General features: G+C 35.8%; 2 protein-coding genes across 2 annotated transcripts; both read right to left on the bottom strand.

Annotated features, from left to right (window-relative positions):
• Positions 1-50: 50 nt before the first annotated feature.
• On the bottom strand, positions 51-7,059 carry LOC103491044 (uncharacterized WD repeat-containing protein C2A9.03). Its single transcript, XM_008450840.3, has 10 exons — positions 6,898-7,059; positions 5,987-6,151; positions 5,626-5,793; positions 5,438-5,524; positions 4,113-4,247; positions 3,913-4,023; positions 1,502-1,593; positions 1,310-1,415; positions 819-905; positions 51-740 (listed from the first exon to the last, which is right to left on the bottom strand). The coding sequence occupies exons 2-10, from the start codon at positions 6,122-6,124 to the stop codon at positions 327-329; spliced, it is 1,338 nt and encodes a 445-aa protein (XP_008449062.1). The 5' UTR covers positions 6,125-6,151; positions 6,898-7,059; the 3' UTR covers positions 51-326.
• Positions 7,060-11,700: 4,641 nt separating this feature from the next.
• Positions 11,701-12,743, bottom strand: LOC103491045 (photosystem I reaction center subunit V, chloroplastic). Its single transcript, XM_008450841.3, has one exon. It carries the CDS (start codon positions 12,429-12,431, stop codon positions 11,958-11,960), a length of 474 nt encoding a protein of 157 aa, XP_008449063.1. The 5' UTR covers positions 12,432-12,743; the 3' UTR covers positions 11,701-11,957.
• Positions 12,744-22,750: the final 10,007 nt, after the last annotated feature.

Consider the following 22,750-nt stretch of genomic DNA (forward strand, 5'->3'; position numbering starts at 1 on the left):
CGGTCATTGTACCAAAAGAAGATGAAGAAGAGAAATTGTGAACAAAGTGATTTGCAAAGAGGTGACACCCTGGCCATATATTCATCATCATCTCCCACAAAGCCTTTCTTTACACTCCCTTCAGCATTTACTCAAACTGTCTCTTCAAAACCAAAGTGTCATCAAATCATATAATAATACATAAGACTATTGTTTCCACAACACACTAAATATACACTTACAAATTACAACAACATATCCACTACATGTTACTATGTTAATAATTAAAACAATGTTCATTTTCACCACCCATCTTATTCCCAAGTTTGTTTCTTTTTTATACTTGCTTAGTACAACGAATCTAGGTAACTGTAATTTCTGCGTCTGTGGTACTCGAGAAGGCTACCATATGTTCGATCCCATACTCCAATGAAAAGCGATTCTGTGTCCGGACTAAATGATACACCGGAGACTTCTCCGAAAAAGTCAATTTCTTGCTCTTTCTCATACCCACTTTTAACGTCAAACACGTGCACAAAGTCTGCAGGTTCTGCCATTGCCATGTACCGACCATCAGAGGAATAGCGGATAGACCGAATGGCTCCGAGGTTGCCTTTCAGAGCAGCAACTGACTTTGATAAATTTCTTACATCCCAAATCCTACAAGTTTTGTCCTGGTTCCCAGTGGCAAAAGTAATGCCATCGGAATGCCATGCTGATGCAAATGAAAAATCCAAGTGTCCACATAGAGATGCAACTGTCTGCAAGGAGCATGTACTTTAATAAGTCAGAAGATGATTTACCAAAACAACGATCCTGTAGACGATATTACTGAGTACCTTTCCAGTTTGTGAGTCCACCAATAAGCCTTCAGGATTGTCACCAACAATCACAAGAAGTTTACCATCTGGATTCAAAGCAGCATGCTGAAATATTTATACAACAAAGCACCAATATGACCCATTAAGATCAGGATATGAGCCTCAAGTGTGTGATAATATACAAGTTAAAATGAACATTTCAACACCCCAAGGTCTGGAACATGACCTTGAACATGCTTCCTACGTAAAATTTAAATATAGGCACACACTTAATGTACATGAATAATGTAACTGTCGATCAAGATGGGTCATGCAAGCATTGACAACCAAAAGTTGCAACACATTATCTTTCTACTCACTAAACTTTTTTATTGAAACAATTGAGAATAAAATATCACGTGAGAAAGTCAAGATAGGTAAACATTGATCAACTAATTGAAAACGGGAGAACAAAAGGGTGTTCCGTATAGTTGTTTATAAAACGGAGAAGTAGAATTCAGAGGACTTACATTAACTGGCCAAGGAAAACAGAAGTGCTTAGAAAGCTGAAATTTCTCCATATCAAAATCTCGGACTCCAGAATCATTATTAGAAGCAGTGAAATGAACTGCACCACTGAAAATTATGGAATATGTTCAATAATGATTGTAGAAGGAAAGATGTACGGATACCAGCTTATCCAATAGAGCATGAAACTATACCTAGCGCTAGTATATATCTCAACAGCATTAGTTATAGCATTATCATCATAAGTTGTTCTGAAACAAAAGCTAACGCCTGGGCGGTCTAGATGCTGCAATAAAGCATGGTAAAAACAAAAATTAGCCATAATAATAATTATAATCACAAAACTCAATGAAAAACTTTTCATCAACTGAGAGTTCTTTCTTTACAGTAATATTAGGAAGAGATATGAAGGTTGGAAGCCCTCCTCTCTATCAACGTGATTAAGAAAACAGTTCAGTTTTGATTTACTCTAGTATTTTTTCAAAATAATTGTGAGATCATTAGCAAAATTATCATTTTTTATGGGAAACAAAATTCCTTGATGTATAAAATTTACAAAATAAGGGCAAGAGCCCAAACGAAAAACAGTTGCAAAAGATTTCTCAATTGGTCAAAAGGGTGGAGTGAGTATAATAAATATAAAGAAAAACTCTCAGAAGATATTCCCTATCCTTAAAGAGACAGTCGTTCTATTCATTCTAAGTGGTCTATAAGAAAGCCTGTAAAGAGTGCATCCAAATAATTGAAAACAGATGTCCATTGAGAGTGAATATAAGGAGGCTGTTAATCCCATTAGATAGAGTGGTGGACCAGCTAAAGGAAAAAGTTACTCCTAAAATCTGTCTGCAAAATGGATAGTGATGAACATATAGCTCTTTCACTCCAAAAGGAAAAAAATGATGTATGTGAATCCCAAAGCCAGCTTACGGAACAGAACTAACCTCACAGGACAGTTTCAGCTTTCTTTGCGGTAACAATCTGTCAATATGACTTCTTGAAGGGGGTGCAAAGCTGAAGTAATTGAAGTTTATTTAGTGGCTGAACTTGAAGAACATTTTAGTTGTGTTTAAACTCATATTCAAGCTCCAAAATTAAAGGGTTCAATGATTGGCACCAGTTGCATCTTATCTAAGTCGGTTACATGAGTGTCTGTTGGGTATGAAGCTGTCACTCAGGGCATACTCATGGCCATTGTTCAGAATACTGGAGAAAAAAGCATCACTTATTAAGGATGGGATGTCACCGATTATTCAGCTAGTGTAATGTAAGATCCCTATCAAGTACCTTTTTAAGCTCCTCTCTTCTATTAGATGCAGATTGAATCATGGGAGACTTTTGATTGAAGGAAATAATCAAGAGGAAGCCAAGGATTTGCATTTGATTAAATGGAATTCAAGACCAGTTGTGTATTGAACCCTTTGCTCAAAATGGTTATGGCATGGCATTCCTCTTTAGAGTAAAATATTGTGGTATAGGATCATCGTGGAAAAGTTGAGGGCTTGACTCAAAGCGGGTCTAGTGGTGGGGCTACAAACATGTGCAGTAGCCCTTCTGAAACTACCTCCTCTAGTAATCATTCCTTCTCTCAATCTGCCAACCAGTTTCTCAATATGTCAAGTTTTCAATTGGGGTGGCTTGGTTGCTTATTATTAATAATATTGCTGGGAGAATGGATTGTAAGTCAAAGGTTTCCCTCTCTCTATCTATTTTTCCTTCACCTTTATTTCCAATCTTCTTCGAATTTTCTCCTATAAACCATTGTTCTCCCCCTTCCAAGGATTTTGTTTCTCACTATTTTAGTTTGACCGCTTGCTTGAGGTCTCCTCTTCATTATTGGCACTTTTGTTTCACCCTTTGGATATAGGATGCCTATCATAGAACAAAAGGACTAAAACTAACTACACAAAACCAAGATCAAAATGGATCAGAAATTTGGGTAAGCTATGAGTCAGTCAGATGCAGTTTTCAAATGTCACAAGATTTCTTCTTCTTTTAATCTTTTTAATTTAATTAATTTTATATGAAACCAAACTTTCAAATGTGTTTCAAAAAAATTTTTTTTTTCCTTTTCAGCAAGTAAGAAAAACCATGTGAAATTTTCTTTCTATTTCTTTTTTCTCTTTCCCTCTTGTGTATTTCTCCCCCTCAAAAGCCTTCTTGCTCCTTTAGCTCCTGTCTTAGGGACAAGTGCAGGGCAACATTATCGATAGCATCCAGAGGACTTCCATTTCCTCCACTATGCTAAAGGGCTTGCAATGATGTGCTTTGTGTAAATGTGCTGTGATGCCTTCATTCATTTTAATAGACAAGGTGCTAAAACTTATCGTGTACGCTTTTGGTCGACTTAGAAACAATGCTATGGAGATTTTTTCTAAAACCATTTTATCATATACTTGGATAGAAAGGAGCAACAAGATTCTTCAGGTTTTTGACAACTTTGTATGTCCAACCTTTCTCATCAATGTAGATGGGGGATGTTACTCATCAATCCCCTTCACAAGGCTAGGAAGATGCCCATATCCCACCCATCTTTTTGAACCTTTTGATACTGATAGCAATGAAATAAACTGTCCTTGTCAAAAATAAAAATAAACGAACAACTTACCTTGCAAATAAGCTCTCCCTGAAATCCCCCAGCAACAAGTAGCTTATCTTTCACTGCAAGTGTACTGACTTGTGTCTGTGTAAATCCCTCTAATAAGCTTCCAGGGTGCTTCTGTATTACATCACTCAATTGTTTAAACTTTAGAAACACGAGAGAACAATAATAATATGGAAAGCTAACCATGCAGTCAATACACTAACCTCTGTAGGTGCCACATGTCCCGCAACATTGAGTACGTCAGACTTCGTGTACGATAACGATGACCAATGAATTACAGAAAAATTTGATAAAAGGTATGCATCATGCTTTGATGTGGCCCATACTAAGTTCCTCAACTATTATCAAACAATAAAAAGTTTGATTCAGCCACGTGCATCAAATGCAAATAAACAATACAATGCATGACATACAAATGTAGAAGATTAGCCATGGCATAGCCAATGAATTATTCCAAGCTAAAATGATAGAGGAGCTCATGATAAATTAGTTTCGTAGCTTGTTGTTTTGCTATTAGAAATAGTAGAATTTCTAAAGAGGTGGAGCAATCTTTAAAGGAGACGTGGGAGATCCTTTTGACAAGTTTCTATAGTATGTCAGTCAGATTTTTTAATTATCAACTTGCTTGTATTCTTTAGAATTTGAGTCATTTCCATCATTGAAGATTCCTTTTGTAGGGTTTGCTTTTTCTTAATGCCCTTCTACATTCTATCACTTTTTACAATCAAACCTCGATTTCATATATATGAGCTTCCAAGTAATCAAATGTATTAAACATTCCAAACATAAATGATGAACATCGATCTCGGTGTCAATGGATACTATGCAAAGTACAAACAAAAGGGAAGTGAATTCCACTTCTACGAGAGGCTTCTTTTTGGTAGAAGAAATATTTCATTGATGAATGAATTAATCCAAAGAGTACAATATGGAGAAACACCAAAAATAGAAGCCTAAATGAAATGGAAAAGTCCCTTTTCTTAATACTCCTATTCTCCTTTCATCCGGAGCAGCCATAACTTGGGCTCATCATGCTATACTCACAGGGAAGGAAAAACGAGCTGTTTACGCTTTAGTAGCTATTGTTTCACTGCTCTAGTATTCACAGCTTTACCTTCTCCTCGCAAGGTGGTCAAAATTGGCATCGAGTCAATGGAACTAATAGATGATGTTCAGAATCGGACAAATTCTATCTTCATATAGCTGGAAAATCTCATTAATCACATTTTTTATTAGAACCGAAAAAAATTAAAAGCAGACAAGATGGAACGAAGATATAACAACCAAATGTGATGGATAAAAACAAAAGTAGTCACTTCTACGGGAGGCTAAGAACACTAAAGAAAAATAATAAAAATAGATATGATCTCATGGTACAAACAGAAGAACAATTAAAAATGTTACTAAAAGGTCTTCCAATTGACACAAAGAAAGGACAAGCTTGAAATATGGAAAAGAGCACAAGATTTACACCAACAAAGACTAACAAGAATCAGGTCAATTTCATAGAAGACTTGATTAAGCATACCTGAAAATGAAGAATGGTGGATTTCACAGATCTTGAATTTCGGCAAAACTCATAGTATGAGCATGCTTTATCAGTCACCTTGCAATCCTATTGACATCATATTGGAAAATCCATAAATAAAACATTGGAATTACCAATGACAACTTGAAGAGTGAGAGGGGGGCGCATAGGTTTGAGGGATCGGTTACCTTCTCTGACCCTTCTCCTGAATTAGGGATATTTTCATAGTTCTTGTACTGCTCAAGCCTAGTCTTCCTGTACTTTTCTCTAGTAATGCTAAGTCTCTCCCAAGGAATCCCTTGAATGTCTATTCCCCTTCTTGCTTGAGCTGCAGTGGTATCAACTATCCTACTACTCTGTATATAATGTCATTCAGAATTCAAACATTCAATAAAGCCCAACATTAAAACTCGGTACAATAAAAAAAGGCAACGTAACTTCAACATATCATATACAAAACATATAACACATAAACGCAAAAGTTTGTAGATTATATAGTGATCTGTATGAGTAAATCTAAATCCAATAGTTAATCAATATATCACAAACCGAATTGAATTCATCAGCATCAGAATCTGAGCCTTCCTCTTCTCTATCATGACACTCATCATCCATATCGTCGTCAATGTCTTCCATTTCGTACTCATCAGCCATGTAATCAGTATCATCCTCATGATAATGGGACATATTAGGTTCAAAAGTTCACACACGTATCTACAAAAGTTCAAGAAATTACTCCAACATCAATTGAAAATGGTACCAAAACATAATCTATGAGATTTGTAGATCATTGTGGGGTGCGGAAAACAAGATCAACATCAAGTGATAGCCCCTAGAATGATGACCCGTATCTCAGTGGCTAATACATGGTTGACAAGGAAACTAGTCCGGGACTTGGCTATGTAAATCCTATCCCAAGACATAAGAAAAGAAATTAGAACCCATAAAATTTGTCCACAAAGCCTTGGGAAGTTGAGATCGAATAGGGCGTGTGAGAGAAGGATAATGCGCTGCCGAGGAATTCCCTTCATTGGACCTTAGAGGTTAGGTTGGTCGTGCTAACCCAACCCCAAACTAGAAAATTCGTTTAAAATGCCAAAATTCTGCCTGCCCATATGCATTTGAGCGAATTTCAACGCAAGTTTGGGGACAACGGATTGAATAAGCAACATTCATGAGGCGTCATTCAGTTTTTAACTAAAAATTGAGCCAAATGATGGGACCTAAAGAAGGGGTTTGACCAGGACAGTGAGAAGATATGCGATACGTGAGCATTGAGGATAAAATAAAAGAAAGGTAGTTCAGATTCAGCACACAAAAACAAAGTATCCTTAATATGAAAAAGAAGAGAAAACCCTAGGTGGATAAGCATGATGAATGGAATTAAATGAAGAAAAAGGGGAGGAATTGAGATGATTGAATTAAGAAAATCAAAGAGGAATGAATAGAAGGAGATTTACCTCAGAAGTGGCGTTGCAAATTGATTGACGATCTGTTTGAGAAATTGAGAAGGAAAGAAGAACGAAACGAAGAGAAAAAGAAAAAGAAAAAAAAAATGGTCGTGGGGCGAGGCTGACAATCTTACAAATCGGGTCCATAGACTCTAAATCCAATTGCCCAATGTCGGCTCTAAGGGCGGCGGACCGGCCGTCAATTTTAGTATTTTTATCACAATTTTGGATGGTAAATATTAACTTTATTTTCTTTTTCCTTTTTCAACGGAATAAATATATTCATGAAAATTTTAAATCTTTTTATAGAAATTATTGAAGTTGGTTAACCAAATTTTGATTGTAGCTTAATTAAATTATAGTTCAATCATTTTTAATCAGATTGTGATGTATATATTAAATATTTGTATCAATGTCAATGTAAGATTATAAATTTAAAAAATAAAATTTTAGATGATAAAAGAAACAAAATTTAGTGAGTGAATTGAAAATTAAAATTTTGTTCGAAATTTTTCGCTAGAATCTGAATTTTTAATTAATTTAAAATATTTATGAACCGAAATTTTAATTTTACTAAGGAAAGCTAATTAATTAATTAATTATTGATTTAAATCAACGAAAATTGGATATTAGGTTAAAAGGATAAATATTTGGTTGATTTTATTTCAAACTTAAGTCATTTTAGAATAATATTTTTTTTCGAAAAAAGTGTGTTTTGTTTTTAATTTAATCAACTTAAAATTACAAAGCTATGTAAACTATGTAAATTTTGTTTTTCTCATTAACTACAATTAACTTATTTAACTTATGACAACTACCAAATGTGAATTTTGAAATATATGAATATATATATAATAGAGATCATATTCACAATATTCGACTTTTTAATTTATCACACTATGTGACAAAATAAAATTTTAATTTCAAACTCAACTTTTTGCAAAACAAATGAATGATGTTTTAAAACTAATTCCAAAAGCATGGGTTAAAACTCACCCACGATCCATCAAGAACATGTTAATGTATCCTAAAAAAAGCATGATATCAACGTAAATATGTTTGAAACAATTGGTTCATACACAATCAGTCATGCAAATGTAATATTACTAGACAAACTGTCGAGATTAAAATTGGTATAATCACAAATAAAAATTTATTGATGGGTCAATTGTAATGAGCATCAATTACAACACAATTATATTACCAACAAAAATTATCATAAACATTGTAAATTAATTAAGTACTTTTCGAATAAAAATCTCTCTAAATATAAAACAAAAAATCGAGGCTTAGAACTATGTACGTAATGATAACCTAAAATGACGTGTTGATCTAAATTAAATTTTCATTCTAAATCGTTGTCATTGTTCTATCCAAAATTCTAAAAAAATGTTTGTTTTGAAAGATATCTTTATAACGCTTTTGAAAATTTAAAAATATTAACATTGCAACTTTTGAAAGCAGGAAAGTAGTAGTTTAAACGAATAGCAAAGTGTAGGAGACAACATTTATTATAATCTTAACATTTTTGAATCATTCATCTATTTAGGGCCTTAAGCACATGTTGTTGAGAGTTTTATGACTCTCTCTTTTACAAAGAAAGATGCATATAATTAACTAATGGTAATTAGAAATGGTAAGTTAAAAATTCACCACATATTCATAACTTACAACAACATGCATCTTTAGAAAGAAAAATCAAAATAATTAGAGGTTGATAATCATCTTAATTCAAGACCAAAAACTTGTTTTTTTTCTTCTTCTTCTTCTTCACCAAGTTGGTTTCAAAAATATGAACAAAAATTAAGAATTTATTGCTTTCCATTGCATTTTCCTCCATCTCATTCATCTCTCTCATCTGGTAAAGAGGCAGGTTTAATTTACAGTTCCTCCATAAAATCAAGATATTCGTTTTCGTAGGTTTGATGTAATTGATTTGTGTTTTACTTTGTAGGGAGATATCGACTGTTGTCTAGAGATCAACTTTTGATCACATTACTGACGATTTTTCGTCTACTTTATTGTGGTTGATCTTGTTGTTTTAAATGTTTTCAAATGTTCTTTTAAAGATAGGTTAACTAACCATTTAGAGTGTTCTTTGGATTTGTTTTTTTATTCGGTATGTTTGTATCGATTCGTTTAAAGACACACGCCCTTTAATTTTCTTTTTTTTTTTTTTAGTACAAGTCGAGGGGAGGGGATTTGAAGTTGGAACATCTTAGTTCTCAATACATGTGTTAATTTTCGTTCCTTTCTATTCTTTGAAAGTTAAAAGTAAATTAATTATAGATTTGATCCTCATAGATCATAGAAAGTTAAATTTTAGTTTTTATAGTTTTAAGCAGTTAGACTTTAGTTTTATAGTTTAATAAAGTCTCATAAATAGTTTATATCATTTGGTAAAAATTTCAAAATTAATGCAGTTATGTTGGTGGGTTATTTTGAAATTATTCAAATCATTTCAAAATACACCTTATATATATTTTTTAAATTTTAAGTTTTTAGTTGCGTTCAATTTAAACTTTTTTTTTTAATTTTGAAAATAAGTCATTTTATAAAAATTAAATTGTTTGATAGCCACTCAAAATAGCTTGGTGAACCCCCTCAAAATTTATTATAAACGTTTTCTAACAAAAGAAACTAAATAAAAATCGTTTCTTTCTCTAATCAATCTATATAAACCCATCATATCATTATTTAAAAAAAAATAATTTTATATTGATCTTGAAAATGAAAAAAAATTATAAAATCATTTCTATACATGTTGTTACACTACAAGAGAATGAAAATAGGGATCTACTGACGCTTTAGCGTCAGGAGATATATGAAACGACATCAAGATTGAAGTTGGAAAAAATAAGTTGGGAGAGAATCTCCTGAAGCTACATTTTGTGCGTCGAGAAATCCTCTATTTAGAAAAAAAAGTTCTGCAATCCAGAAGAAACTCATAATGGAAAACGAATGGAAAATTAGAAGAAAATGAAAGGAAAATAACAAAGTTAGAAGAAACCTAGTACAGATCTAATGATAACAATGATAACAAAAACTAACACATATTTAATATTTTTTCTCAACCTCAAACCAAAGTAAAAAAATTTAAAACATAAAGACTTACCGGCGAGGGGCGGACTATGACAACGATGGACGGGCAGTGACCGACAACGACGACAAGGAAAAACACACACAAGAGAAGGCTTTGACAATCACAAAACATACATATTTAGTATTTTTTTCTTCTCAAACTCAAACCAAAACAAAGAAAAAATTATAAAAAAAAACACTTACCGGTGAGGGACAGACGGCGGCTCACGCTGGCAACGACAAGCAACAGACGGTAGACGGCGAGCTGCGGTGGGCCTTCTTCTTCCTCTTTCGGCCTTCAAGCCCTTCATTCATCTCCCTTATTTTCAATCTCCCTTTCCCTCATTTTCAACTAACACATATCTAGTTTACAAATTTAAAAAAGGTACTTAAAGGAGAAAGCCCGACGCATGTCTAAACACGTCAGAAATGTGTTGGACATTTCCGACGTTATTACGCATGGCGTTGGGAGAAGTTAAATATATTAAAAAATTTATAAACTTCTCCAGACGTCATGCATAACAACGTCTGTGTAAGTTAAATATATTTAAAAATATATAAACTTCTCACGACGCCATGCATAACGGTGTCGGGGAGAAGTTAAATATATTTAAAAAAATTATAAACTTCTCCTGACACCATGTAGAACGACATCATGAGAAGTTAAATATGTTAAAAAAATTATAAACTTCTCTTGACGCCATAACGGCATAATGAGAAGTTTGTAATTTTTTGATTAAATTATCTTATATCGACGTCGCCTTATGTCGCATCAGGATTGTCAACCATTCCCGACGGAGCTTCTAATGGCATTGGGAGAAGCTTTTTCTCCCGATGTCACTTATCCCGACGTCCATGTTGTGCGTCGGGAAATACATATTTTCTTATAGTATTAGCGTGGAGACTATTTATAAAATATTATCAAACGGTAGAGATTAAATTCTAACTTTCGAAACAAATTTACAATTCTAAAAAAAAAAACAAATTAATGTGTTTTTTCGTTGAGTAATCATGATGAATAGCAATTTTAAGGATAATTACTAAGTGTATAACAACATTTTAAAAAATTATAAATATAGTGATAGACTTCTATGGTAAGAGTCTGATGTATTGATATATGCGATCTTACTATAAAGTTTACAATTGTTTTTATTAAAAGATGTTGTCGTATATAATAATAATTTGAATCTAATCGTTATATTTGAAATTCTTCTTAGATAAATGGAGGGATGAGCAGAAGGGAAAACAGAGAGTTCAAAAATGGGAGCATTGCCGGAATACGACATGGAAGAGCTAAAGAAAACCCCAAATTTATTGCTCTCACCAATAGCTTTATCTCGCTTGTCAAAATCCAATTGTTTGTGTTCTCCTACCACTCACATTGGTTCTTTTCTACCGGAGCTCTGCCATGACTCGTGGTGGCTCCATCGGCTCCAACCTCTCTGATATGTCTCGCAATTCCGATGACGCTGCCAATGACTCGGTTTGAGATTTTCAAATTCGATGATTTTACTAGAAACCTCCTCTCTCTCTCTCTCTCTCTCTCTCTCTCTCTTCTGCAACCTTATAGGGAAACTTAAAGCTTACGATGAATTCTATTGCTGTGTTCATTTTATAAAACCATGAATTTACTTTGTTTGATACTTCATCTAAACTTTGGCCAAAGTAATGTTAAGTAGTATGTGTTACTTAATATGCTAATTATATTTAAGGTTCGAAAAATAATACGAATTATTGTAAAGAGTTCATGTAATTAATTAATACATCCATGTAACAATTCTACAGGCATATTGTGAGTTCATCATCCAAAACAAAAAAGTTACATTTGCAATAATAATCAGTAGACAACATAACTCACAACCCCATCTTCCCATTTTCCCAATATCATTCCACAAAAACCCCATTAGAGAAAGATACAAAAACAAAGTTTTTCAAAAGCAATAAATGATGGATTTAGCTATACAAAGCCACAGTAATAACAACAACAACTAGAAGAACTTAGGATCATATCCATTGCTAGAAGTAGCCAAGATATAATAAGCAACAATATGACCAATTGAACCCCAAGCAAGAACATCGACAATATTAAACCCAACAGGATCATTAGATTTCAAGAGGCTAACATATTCTTTAGCCCTAACATCACCAGCCTCAAAATGGGTTAACCCATTTTGCTCTGGCACTTGCTTGCTCACATTCTCCCTTTGGAAATTGAAGAACACAAACCTCCCTAAGAACAAGGACAGCCCTGTGCTTAGGCTTATCACTAGAGATGGATTCAGTTCCGCCTTCACCGTCATCGATCTCCGGGTCTTTGTCGCAACAATCGACCGGCTCGATTTCACGCTGGGGAGCGCACGGAGGCCTTGGAACGATATGGTGGTGGGGCTGGGCTGCTGCCTCGTGGCGGTAGCCGAGAAGGTTGGGGCGACGAAGACGGCGGAGGAGGAGGCGGCGGCCATTGGAGGTGTGAAATTGTTGTGTGGGAGATTTGGAGTGGATAATTGAGGGGAGGATACGAGAGGATCATATAATTTGGTCGAGAAGAGAGATATAGATTGTGAGGATGAGAATTGAAGGAAGGGAGATTTTGGGAGGTGCGGTGGATGAATTTGATTGGCTACTTCTAGATTAGAGATTCTTCCGTCCAAATTCTTTTTCTATTGTTTTTCTTTTCATGGATAATAATATGAATGTAATATATATTATATATACATATGTAATATATTGTAATTTTGTACGAGAACCTATAACTATAACTTAGTTGAATACTATAACCACACGATATGATAGATTGGTCCTTTCGCTCTTAAGATAGAAAGAAAGTCTTAGTGAGTTAATATTTTGACGGAATAAATTTAATTATTAATATAAATAAATTTTATAATTTTTTATTTGTAAAAGTATATGTAGATATTCCATTGATATATGTATGTAAAATTGATATTTTAGTATTGATATCAACATTGACTTTTTTAATATTTGTTCATGACTTTTGATCGAAAGTTAAGAGAATTGAAATATCATTTTAAATTTCATTCTATTTTAGTTGTTCTATTTTAAATTGTCTAGTTTTAGTCAATGTTATTTTATTAAATCTTAAATTTAGTTTTCATGTTATTACACAAGCCGTAAATATTTTGACAGTTTGTTTATATTTATAAAAATTAACTTAACTTTTGTTATATTGTAATTAACACTCAAAATTCAAATTATAAAATTGGGTCATAATAATCCTTCTGATTATAAAAATTAAATCTTTAACCTTTTTCAATTGTAACAAATTTCAATATCTTGTTAAGTTAAATTTAGTTGAGCAACTCGAAATTGTAGATTGTTATGAATATCAAATAGATTATTATATCGTCAACCTAAGTTTAAAATAAATAAACTCATTCCACTATTTTTTTGGTTAGAATACTTTAAACGTTCTAAATTTGGGACTTTGAACAACTAAGTTCCTCAATAAAACAATAAAATTAGTACTTATTCCCTAATTGATTAGAATTCAACAATACAATATTGCACTCTTCTCATGTTTTGTTTAGAAGCTTCAACAATTCCAAGTTTGTCTCATTTTCTTAACACACAAACCCAATAGGCAAGTTATATTTCCCAGGATCCCATTTTCCAAAGCTAGAGGAAGAAGAAAAAGAAATGTTAACAATGATTACATACATGGACAATTGAATGAAACGAGATAAATCGTAACAGACTTTTCCACAATTGGGCGATTGACATATGGTCTCATAGTAGGTGCTGACGTGCTTATGCAATTGTTATGTCATCTCCTACTCATCTTCATTTTCTTCTTCAACTTCCTCCTCCTCATCTTCATGTTCTTCTTCTTCCTCCTTCTCATCTTCTTCATCCTCCTCCTCCACATCCCCGCCCCTCTTCATTATCACATCTTCCTTCTCTCCTCCATCTGCTTCTTGATCTCCCTCTCCTCTTTCACCTCATCCCCTTTCTCGGTTTTTTCTTCTTATTATTTTTCTTCATCTCCTTCTCTTTTATCCTCTCCCTTATATTCAACCTCATCATTTTTTTCGTTTTTTTTCTTATCCTTCCTTTTCTCCTTCTCCTTCTTTTTCCATCTCCTTCTCTTTTATCTTCTTTTTATCTCCTCATCCTCATTTTTTTGTTCTTCATCTACTTTCTCTTTTAAACGTAGGAAGTTATTCTGAGATACAAAGCTTAAAAAAAACAAATAAATTGAAAAATTGAAATGCAGAGAATATTGGAAGAGTAAAAATGAAGACTATTATACGGAAGTCTACTCACCTATCGCAATACCCCACACACTTAAAAATTGTTTGCATGTTAGGAACGTGACGGTTGGATTTAGTGTTCCTATTTTTATTAAATTTTAAATGAGTATTTACTGCTACTTTATATTTCATTTTTCAAAACTCTTTAATTGCAATGAAGTCTCATATGCAACATGCATATAGAATTGAGGCATTTGCATACATGCTTATTCTCTTATGTTTCCTCGTCTTCATCATCCTCCTCGTCCTCTTCATCATCTTTTTCTTCATATTCTTCATCATCTACTTCTTCATGTTATTCATCTCCTTTTTCATATTTCTCATCATCTCCTTTTTCATATTTCTCATCATCTTCTTTTTCATATTTCTCATCTTCTTCTTTTTCATATTTTTCATCTTCATCACCATATCTTCTTTTTCATGATGTAAATCTTCTTCTTCATCTTCTTTTTCATCTTATTCACCATCTTCTTATTTATCATCTTTGTCATCTTCATCATCTTTGTCATCTTCATCATCTTTTTCATCATCTTCTTCTTCATCTTCATGAACCCAAAACGATAAAAAGACCAAAACGATATAAGGAGGTTTATAAATCAAATGATTACATACATGAATATGGATTATTGTAACGAAGTTTCATATATTGATAGTAGCATTTTTCATACAAGCTTGCTTAAAGCATCTACAACAACAATTGGGCGACATGTATATAGAAGGGAGGCAGTTGCAGACATGCGTATTCTCTTTTGTCTTTTCATCTTCATTGTCCTCCTCATCTTCTTCTTCATTTTCTTCATCATCTTTTCATCAATTTCTTCTTTCTATTCTTCATCATCTTCTTCATATTCACGAACACCAAAACAATAAAAAAAGGCTTATAAAGCAGTTTTATCTACCTCTTCCCCTTCCTCATCCATCTCATCCTCCTGGTCCTCTTCCTCCTCATTCTCTACCTCCTCCGCCTCCTCCCCTTCTATCTCTTCCTCATTTTTTTTTTATTTTCAATTATTTTCTCCTTCCCGAAAGCCATTCTTAGCAAAAAAAAAAAAAAAAATTGTTTCGAATAAAACGGAAGACACAGTACACACACTCCATTTCCATCCTTTATAGTTCACCAAGTTTCTTCACAAACCCGACACACAAAAAATCACAAACAAACGCACAATTTCAACACACGAAAACACAAGATGTATGGCAATAGAGAATCAAAACAATTCACTCAAAATACATCTTAGATGCACTTATAGGCTTTGAGAGTGTATATAGAACACTATTTTAGATCAATATCGTAAGCCTAAATGCGACTAGTACAACTTCAAAATTAGGTTTTCGATAAGAAACCAAGCTTTCATAAAAAAAATTTGAAAAATATATATGGGACACGTACGAGCAAGATATTAGTTGAGAGGTTAAGATTATGAAGTATAACAGAGTCCAGTTCAAAAGAATGAAGCTTATGCTTAGCTGAAAATTACAACGTTTGTTCACAAATAAAAACAAAAAGACGTTTTTATTTGTCTAATTTAAAATTACTATTTTTATTTTTATTTGTCTAATTTTACCTCGATCTATACTCATGGGTGATAACTCATTTTTATTGAATAATTAAAAAGAAGTTAGCTTTTATATATAAATACATATATACATACATATACATATACACACATATATATAGTAAATATATTATTATTACATTGTTCATGTTGTAATGAGCTTTCAATGTGGTGAGAATTGTTGGTGAATTAAGCAGGTATATATGTAATGGAATTATTCAAAGATAAAAATTAGATTAGTATTATTTTTAGAAGAAATAATTAACATCAAAGTATTAAACTTTTAAGAAAACCAAAAGACTAAGAGACGGCAAAATCTGTAACAAATCAATTAAAGATTTTTGTTAACAAATCCGTTATGAATAGTTGTCAAATGTGTATGGTTGTTTTGTTGGAATGTCTTAATTTATTATCTAACGCAATGAACAACCAAGTACAGAGGCTCACTCATAAACTAGCTAGCACATTGTTCATGAACCATGTTATATTTGTGTCGATCTTCCTTTAGTTTCTTTGTTTATTTTTGTCATCCTCGTAAAAATTTTATAGGATGAAAAATTTATTGATCGCTAAACGTTACAAAATTAATTTATTGACCGTTAAACGTTACAAAATTAATTTTTTTGACCATTAAAAGTTTTATTATAATAAATTTGTGACGTTTCACAATTAAATTCTTTTGACCGTTACTGATCCTCCACCACTATATATACATTTCTTAGTTTTCATTTTTAGACCCAATAAACAGTCTTCTCTCAAATTCTCATTCTCTTAAAAGTTTTTCGAGCTGTTTTTTAGTGTTTCGGTTCCAATTGGTTTTTGTGCAAAACTAATTGATGAAAAATGGTTGTTTTATCCTGGAGACGATGAGACATAATTCTGTTTGCACGATTTAAAGCAGAGCCGCGAAACGTCTTAAAGAAAGCGTGTTCTGCAACTCAGCCTTTCACTAATCCAGTTTCTGTTTTGCAGTCTTTGTTTCTTTTAACAATCAATTCAGCTGTTGCCTCGTTTCTTTCATCATTATTTGTCGGACTTGGATTGATTTTTTGCATAAAAGACCGAAGCACAACAACAATTTTAAGACGTTCTTCTATGTTGTGATGGCCGGACAATTCCAATCTGATTTGATGTCTTTCGATCTCAACCGTCCATTTCGATTTGAAGGAGCACATTTCAAAAGGTGGAAATAAAAGATGTTATTTTTCCTCACGTTGAAGAAGGTGGCTACTGCGTGTACTACTGAAAAACCGAATGTCTCAGAAAAAGATTCTACAGAAGAACAACTAAAGAACCTCGCCACCTGGACAAAAACTGAATTCATCTGTAAGAACCTAATTATTAATGGTCTTACTAATGAACTATATGATTATTATAGTACCATGACTACTGCAAAAGAAGTGTGGGATAAGCTACAAAAGAAGTACGATACTGAGGAAGCGGGGTTGAAGAAGTACGCTGTTAGCCGATACCTGAGATATCAAATGACTGATGACAAATCCGTGGAGGCACTGTCACATGAAATCCAGAAAATAGCCCACGAGATTATCAGTGAAGGTATGCCACTCGATGATTAATTTCAAGTTGCTGCTATTATTGATAAATTACCTCTATTGTGGAAAGATTTCAAGAACATCCTAAGGCACAAAACCAAGGAGTTCTCACTGGAAAGTCTAATTATGAGGCTAAGGATATAAGAGGAAGCAAGGAAGCATGATAAAAAAGAAGAGGTGAATGCTATCCTCAGAAAGAAGCCCACTGCATTTCTAAAAACAGACATGAAGTCAAAAGAAAACAAGATGAAACGAGAATCCAACAAACAAAACAACATACAGTCCAGAAGTACGATATAAATTGTTTGTTATAATTCTAATAAGCCTGGTCATTTAGCTAGAAATTTTAGAAACAGGAGTCGTTTTGCTACGTGTCACAATCGAAACTTCTCAACACGATTGTGCGGCACTTACTTAGCTCGATCAGCAAGTCAGTCGTTCGAAAGTCGGAATCCGCAGACAAACTCGCGGTATGACGTAGCCTCCCTCCCCGTTCTTGAGAAAATGTTTTTATAAAATGGGAGAGAGAAAGTAAATAGTTGAAAACGTCATAAAGAAAGTATTGAAGACTGTCAATTGCAAGGAAAATAGCTTAACATGCAAAGAGTGCGACAAGGCTTGGGTGGGGGACGGACTAGTCATGTACCTCCTATAGTACATATTGAGAATTTTGGCCTCGGCAGGCTTGCATATGAAAAAGCCGAAATGTCACACTGTGACTCGGCGACACCTAAACTACTTTCAAGACATAAAGATAAAGTGATTTGGAGGTATTCGGGCATACGACCATCGGTAAATAATACCTTGGACAATTATGCCCTTGACATTCTCTCCCACTTAAACGGTTGACGTCCTCGTCAATTGGCGAAGCTGGAGCTCTTCGGTCTTCTGCGTCCACGCTTCAAGGTCTTCGACAGGTTCTCCACTGGTTACCTCCACGAGGGGCTTCTTCCGCTTCACCAGGAATTTATGTATCTCCCTCGTGGGCCTTCTACCAGTCCTTACTCTGTCAGCAAGGGCTTCCTCGACTTCTCTGTCTTCCTCCAGGTCCAGGTTGATAGATAATCATACGGTGTTGTTGCACCGTCAATTGGAAGCTTGGTCATCCCCTCGAACTCGAGAGGACATCGCTTTTGATCTCCCCTCTCCTCCATCGACCTTGAAGCTTCTTCTAGGCACACTCGAGCGATGTTGGCCATCTGTTCACATTCTTCTCCAACTCGGTTGACTTGAGGGCGGTCCCCTACATCAGGGTCATCAGCGAGGGGCGGAAATATAAAATGTCTCTTACCTTTAATCTCAAACGGACTTCTCTTGATCAGCGAGTCTGTCTGAGCACTATGACCGAATTGGGGTACCTTCAGTAGTTGAACCCAATTCTTTTGTCTGCCATCAACACAATGATGCAGGTATTCTCCGAGCACACAACTGGGTTGTTCAGCTTCAACTTCAGGAGTCTTGGTCGCATCGACGACCCCAAGACTTGGCCCCTCGATCATGACTTGCTTTGAACCATTGAAGGCGGTCTGACACTCGAGGTTCTCACTCCACTGAGCGTCTCCTTCTCTCAACAACCCACTTTGGTGGCACTCCCCCACATGACCCAGCACGTTCATCTGGCTTTGTACAGAACAACACTCTCCTCCCTTGACATTGGCAAGACTCAATGGCACCACGGGGAACATGTATGCTTCGTGCCCAGTGGCACAATTTTTCTTAAGTTCCCTTGCCTTCGTTGTTCTTACTCGACAGTACCTCGGTCGGATGTTTGAATTCGGGAGATACTTCACCCCACGTGGACGGTCCACCTGCCTCGTGAGCATGAGGAGTGGATATTTGCACCGAACTGTAAGCTTACTCTAGATACGACGGTCAGTACACTGTCGTGGGCTTCTGTCCTTCTTCTTCAGGAAAAGGACGTGGGCTCCATACGAAGCTTGTACAGGTCTACTAAATCCTGTATTCAACAACATCTTTGATGGTTTCCGAAGTCTGGCTAACTCCGGCGGTGCCATGTGATAAGCATTCTTCGCATGCGCTTTTGCCTCTGATGGCAACTCTACCCCATGGTCGGTTCTCCTTCGCATCGACGAGGACTTGGGCCAACTACTTGGCATCACACCATGGCACTTCTCTGGGACGCACAGAGTGTCCTTGGGGACTGTCTCCCCAGCTTTTCTAACGCCCCAAGCAGAATCTCCACAGATGGTGGTTCCTCTTGGGCGCGACTCTCGTTTAGTTGCATGGCCGATATCATTTTGAACCCATTAGGCTGACGAATATCTGCTTGTACTACCGTGGGGAAAGATCTGGTAATTGCTAGACATTTGGCTGAGGGCATTGGTATGACTTGATGTTCAAGGAGGAACTCCATTCCTAGTACTACCTCAAAGTCGTCCATCTTTACAACCACAAAGTCTACAAGGCCTTTCCATCCTCCTAACTTTATCGTCGTTTGCTTCACCAATCCGACGATAGGTAGGGCAATGGAACTCACGACCTTCATCCTTTCTGAATTCCTCTCCCAACGGAGCCTTAGACGTCTAGCTTCTGCCTCGGTTATGAAGTTGTGGGTTGCACCAGAATCAACCATTGTGCTCTTAGTCTGCTTTTGGTTGATCCAGGTGTCAACATACAGTAAGCCCCCTTTTGTTGGTACGTGTCTCTCCCCTGAATTTTTCTGGACAGATGACATGTACTTTATGGCCCCTATTCGAGTCTTTTCGCCTCCATCTATCAGGCCCGCTTCATCCTCAATACGATTTGACTTATCGTCTGAATCCGCAATTAGTGAGGCCTGAAACGCATGGAAGTCGACTTTATTCGGGCATTCCCTTGCCAGATGTGGCCCCTGGCATATAAAACAACTGAGGGGACGCTTGGTTGGGCTTCGATCATTCGGCCTTCGCCATGTATTTTCGGTGGTTGACTCGTAAGGTTTGCGATTTTTACCAGAACGTTCGTCTCCCCCGGCAGTTTTGGGAGAACTTGGGCGACTATTCCTATTCCTTCCAGGTGAGGAACTTTGGTGACGTTTCACATCTTGAGAGTCACCGATCAAATCAAACAACCGTTCGGTTGCTGCATATGCTGACGTGAGGTCTTGGACCCTTTGTTCGTATAACTTGGTCTTGGCCCACGGTTTCAACCCTTCGACAAAACATAAAACTTTGTCTTTCTCTGACATATCGCGAATGTATAACATCAAGCCGACAAACTGTTTCACGTACTCTCGAATGGTGCCAGTGTGTTTCAGGTCACGCAATTTTCGCCGAGCTAGAATTTCTACGTTCTTGGGGAAGAATTGCGAGCGAAGTTCTTTCTTTAGGACGTCCCAAGTATCTATTGTGCAACGCCCTTCCTGTATGTCCATGTATCGGGACCTCCACCACAACTTGGCATCCTCGCACAGATACATCGTCGCCAATGTCACTTTGGCTTCTTCAGTGACTGTGTTTGTGGCTTTGAAGTACTGTTCGAGATTAAACGTGAAGTTCTCTAAGGCCTTTGCATCCCTCACCCCATAGAAGGGTTTGGGTTCTGGAACCTTCACCTTAGTAACGGAAACTGCTCCTTCAAGCGAAGCTTGGTTTGCCATTGCTCGCATTGTGAGACTCAGTCTTGTGTTCACATCTGCGATTTCGCTCCTAACGACATCTAGGGTAGCTCGAAAATCCTCTGACATGCCGTTTATCATCTCTAAGAGTGTCTTTTGGGAGCTATCTAGCTCGTTGACACGTCCTTCCATGTGGGCGACAACGTCCGACGAACTGTCCCCATATTCAAAGTTAACAGTTCTTCCAACATTTGCTTCTAGAGTGTCGACTCTTGCCAACAACTCTTGTATCGGTAATCCTTCGACACGGCCAGCTACCGCATCGATCATATCAGTTTTCTCAAAAATTTCATCGAGACGAGACTCCAAGTAGCGGATGGAGTCGGGAACTTCGACTAGGTAGAGCATCTACTCTTCTAGCTCTACTAGTCGGTCTTTCTGGGCCTTGCCCGATGGATTCGACGACGACATGTTTCGATCTTATCGTCAATTAGCCAATTTGGCTTTGATACCACTTGTCACAATCGTAACTTCTCAACACGATTGTGCGGCACTTGCTTAGCTCGATCAGCAAGTCAGTCGTTCGAAAGTCGGAATCCACGGACAAACTCGCGGTATGACGTAGCCTCTCTCCCCGTTCTTGGGAAAATATTTTTATAAAACGGGAGAGAGAAAGTAAATAGTTGAAAACGTCATAAAGAAAGCATTGAAGACTGTCAATTGCAAGGAAAATAGCTTAACATGCAAAGAGTGCAACAAGGCTTGGGCGGGGGTCGGTCTACTTATGTACCCCTATAGTACATATTGAGAATTTTGGCCTTGGCAGGCTTGCATATGAAAAAGCCGAAATGTCACACTGTGACTCGTCGACACCTAAACGAAAGAATTAACCTAAACTACTTTTAAGACATAAAGATAAAGTGATTTGGGGGTATTCGGGCATACGGCCATCGGTAAATAATACCTTGGACAATTATGCCCTTGACACTACGCAGGCGAACCTGATAGAAGATGAATTATTAGTAGCTATGATATCTGAAGTTAATGTGATTAGGGGGTCTGAAGGTTGGTGGCTAGACACCGGTGCATCCCGCCATGTCTGCCACGACCTTAGTTTTTTTTAGAAAATATAATGACCTATGTGAATTTGATGACACTTTAACTAGGAATAGTAAAAGGTATGTAGTTACTTTTATAGACGATTGTTTTAACTACACTTTTATTTATCTACTTAAAAATAAAGTGATGCCTATGACATATTCAAAGTTTTTATTACTGAAATAAAGAATCAGTTTATCAAAAGAATTAAGAGATTTCGTAGTGATAGAGGAACTGAATATGATTCAGTTTCCTTCAATGAGTTTTATAACTCAAAAGGAATAATACTTGAAACTACTGTACCTTACTCTCCTGAAATGAATGGAAAAGCAGAAAGAAATAATAGAACTCTAACTGAGTTAGTAGTTGCTATCTTACTTGGGTCAGGAGCAGCACCATCTTGGTGGGGTGAAATAATTAAAACTGTTAATTATGTCCTCAATAGGATTCCTAAATCAAACAATAAAACTTCACCATATGAAGTCTTTAAACGTAAAACAACAAATTTGTCTTATATTAGAACTTGAGGTTGTCTAGCTTATGTTAGAATATCTGATAAAAAAAAAAAGAAAATTAGCAAGTAGAGCCTATGAACGTGTCTTCATAGGATACACTGAAAATAGTAAAGCCTATAGATTCTATGACTTAGAAAACAAAGTAATCATAGAATCGAATGACATAGATTTTCTTAAGGATAGATTTCCATTTAAATCTAGAAATAGTGGGGACCTATATAGTCAAACTAGT

Source organism: Cucumis melo, chromosome 6 (genome assembly GCF_025177605.1).
Source record: "Cucumis melo cultivar AY chromosome 6, USDA_Cmelo_AY_1.0, whole genome shotgun sequence".
In the NCBI taxonomy this organism is placed as follows: domain Eukaryota; kingdom Viridiplantae; phylum Streptophyta; class Magnoliopsida; order Cucurbitales; family Cucurbitaceae; genus Cucumis; species Cucumis melo.

Excerpts from the sequence above, each read along its gene's own strand:
- LOC103491044 (XM_008450840.3), bottom strand. The coding sequence starts at position 6,124 with ATGTCCCATTATCATGAGGATGATACTGATTACATGGCTGATGAGTAC. Across the intron at positions 5,525-5,625 it reads CAGGAGAAGGGTCAGAGAAG|GATTGCAAGGTGACTGATAA; the intron begins GTAACCGATCCC and ends TGATGTCAATAG. Across the intron at positions 4,024-4,112 it reads GACATGTGGCACCTACAGAG|AAGCACCCTGGAAGCTTATT; the intron begins GTTAGTGTATTG and ends GATGTAATACAG.
- LOC103491045 (XM_008450841.3), bottom strand. The coding sequence starts at position 12,431 with ATGGCCGCCGCCTCCTCCTCCGCCGTCTTCGTCGCCCCAACCTTCTCG.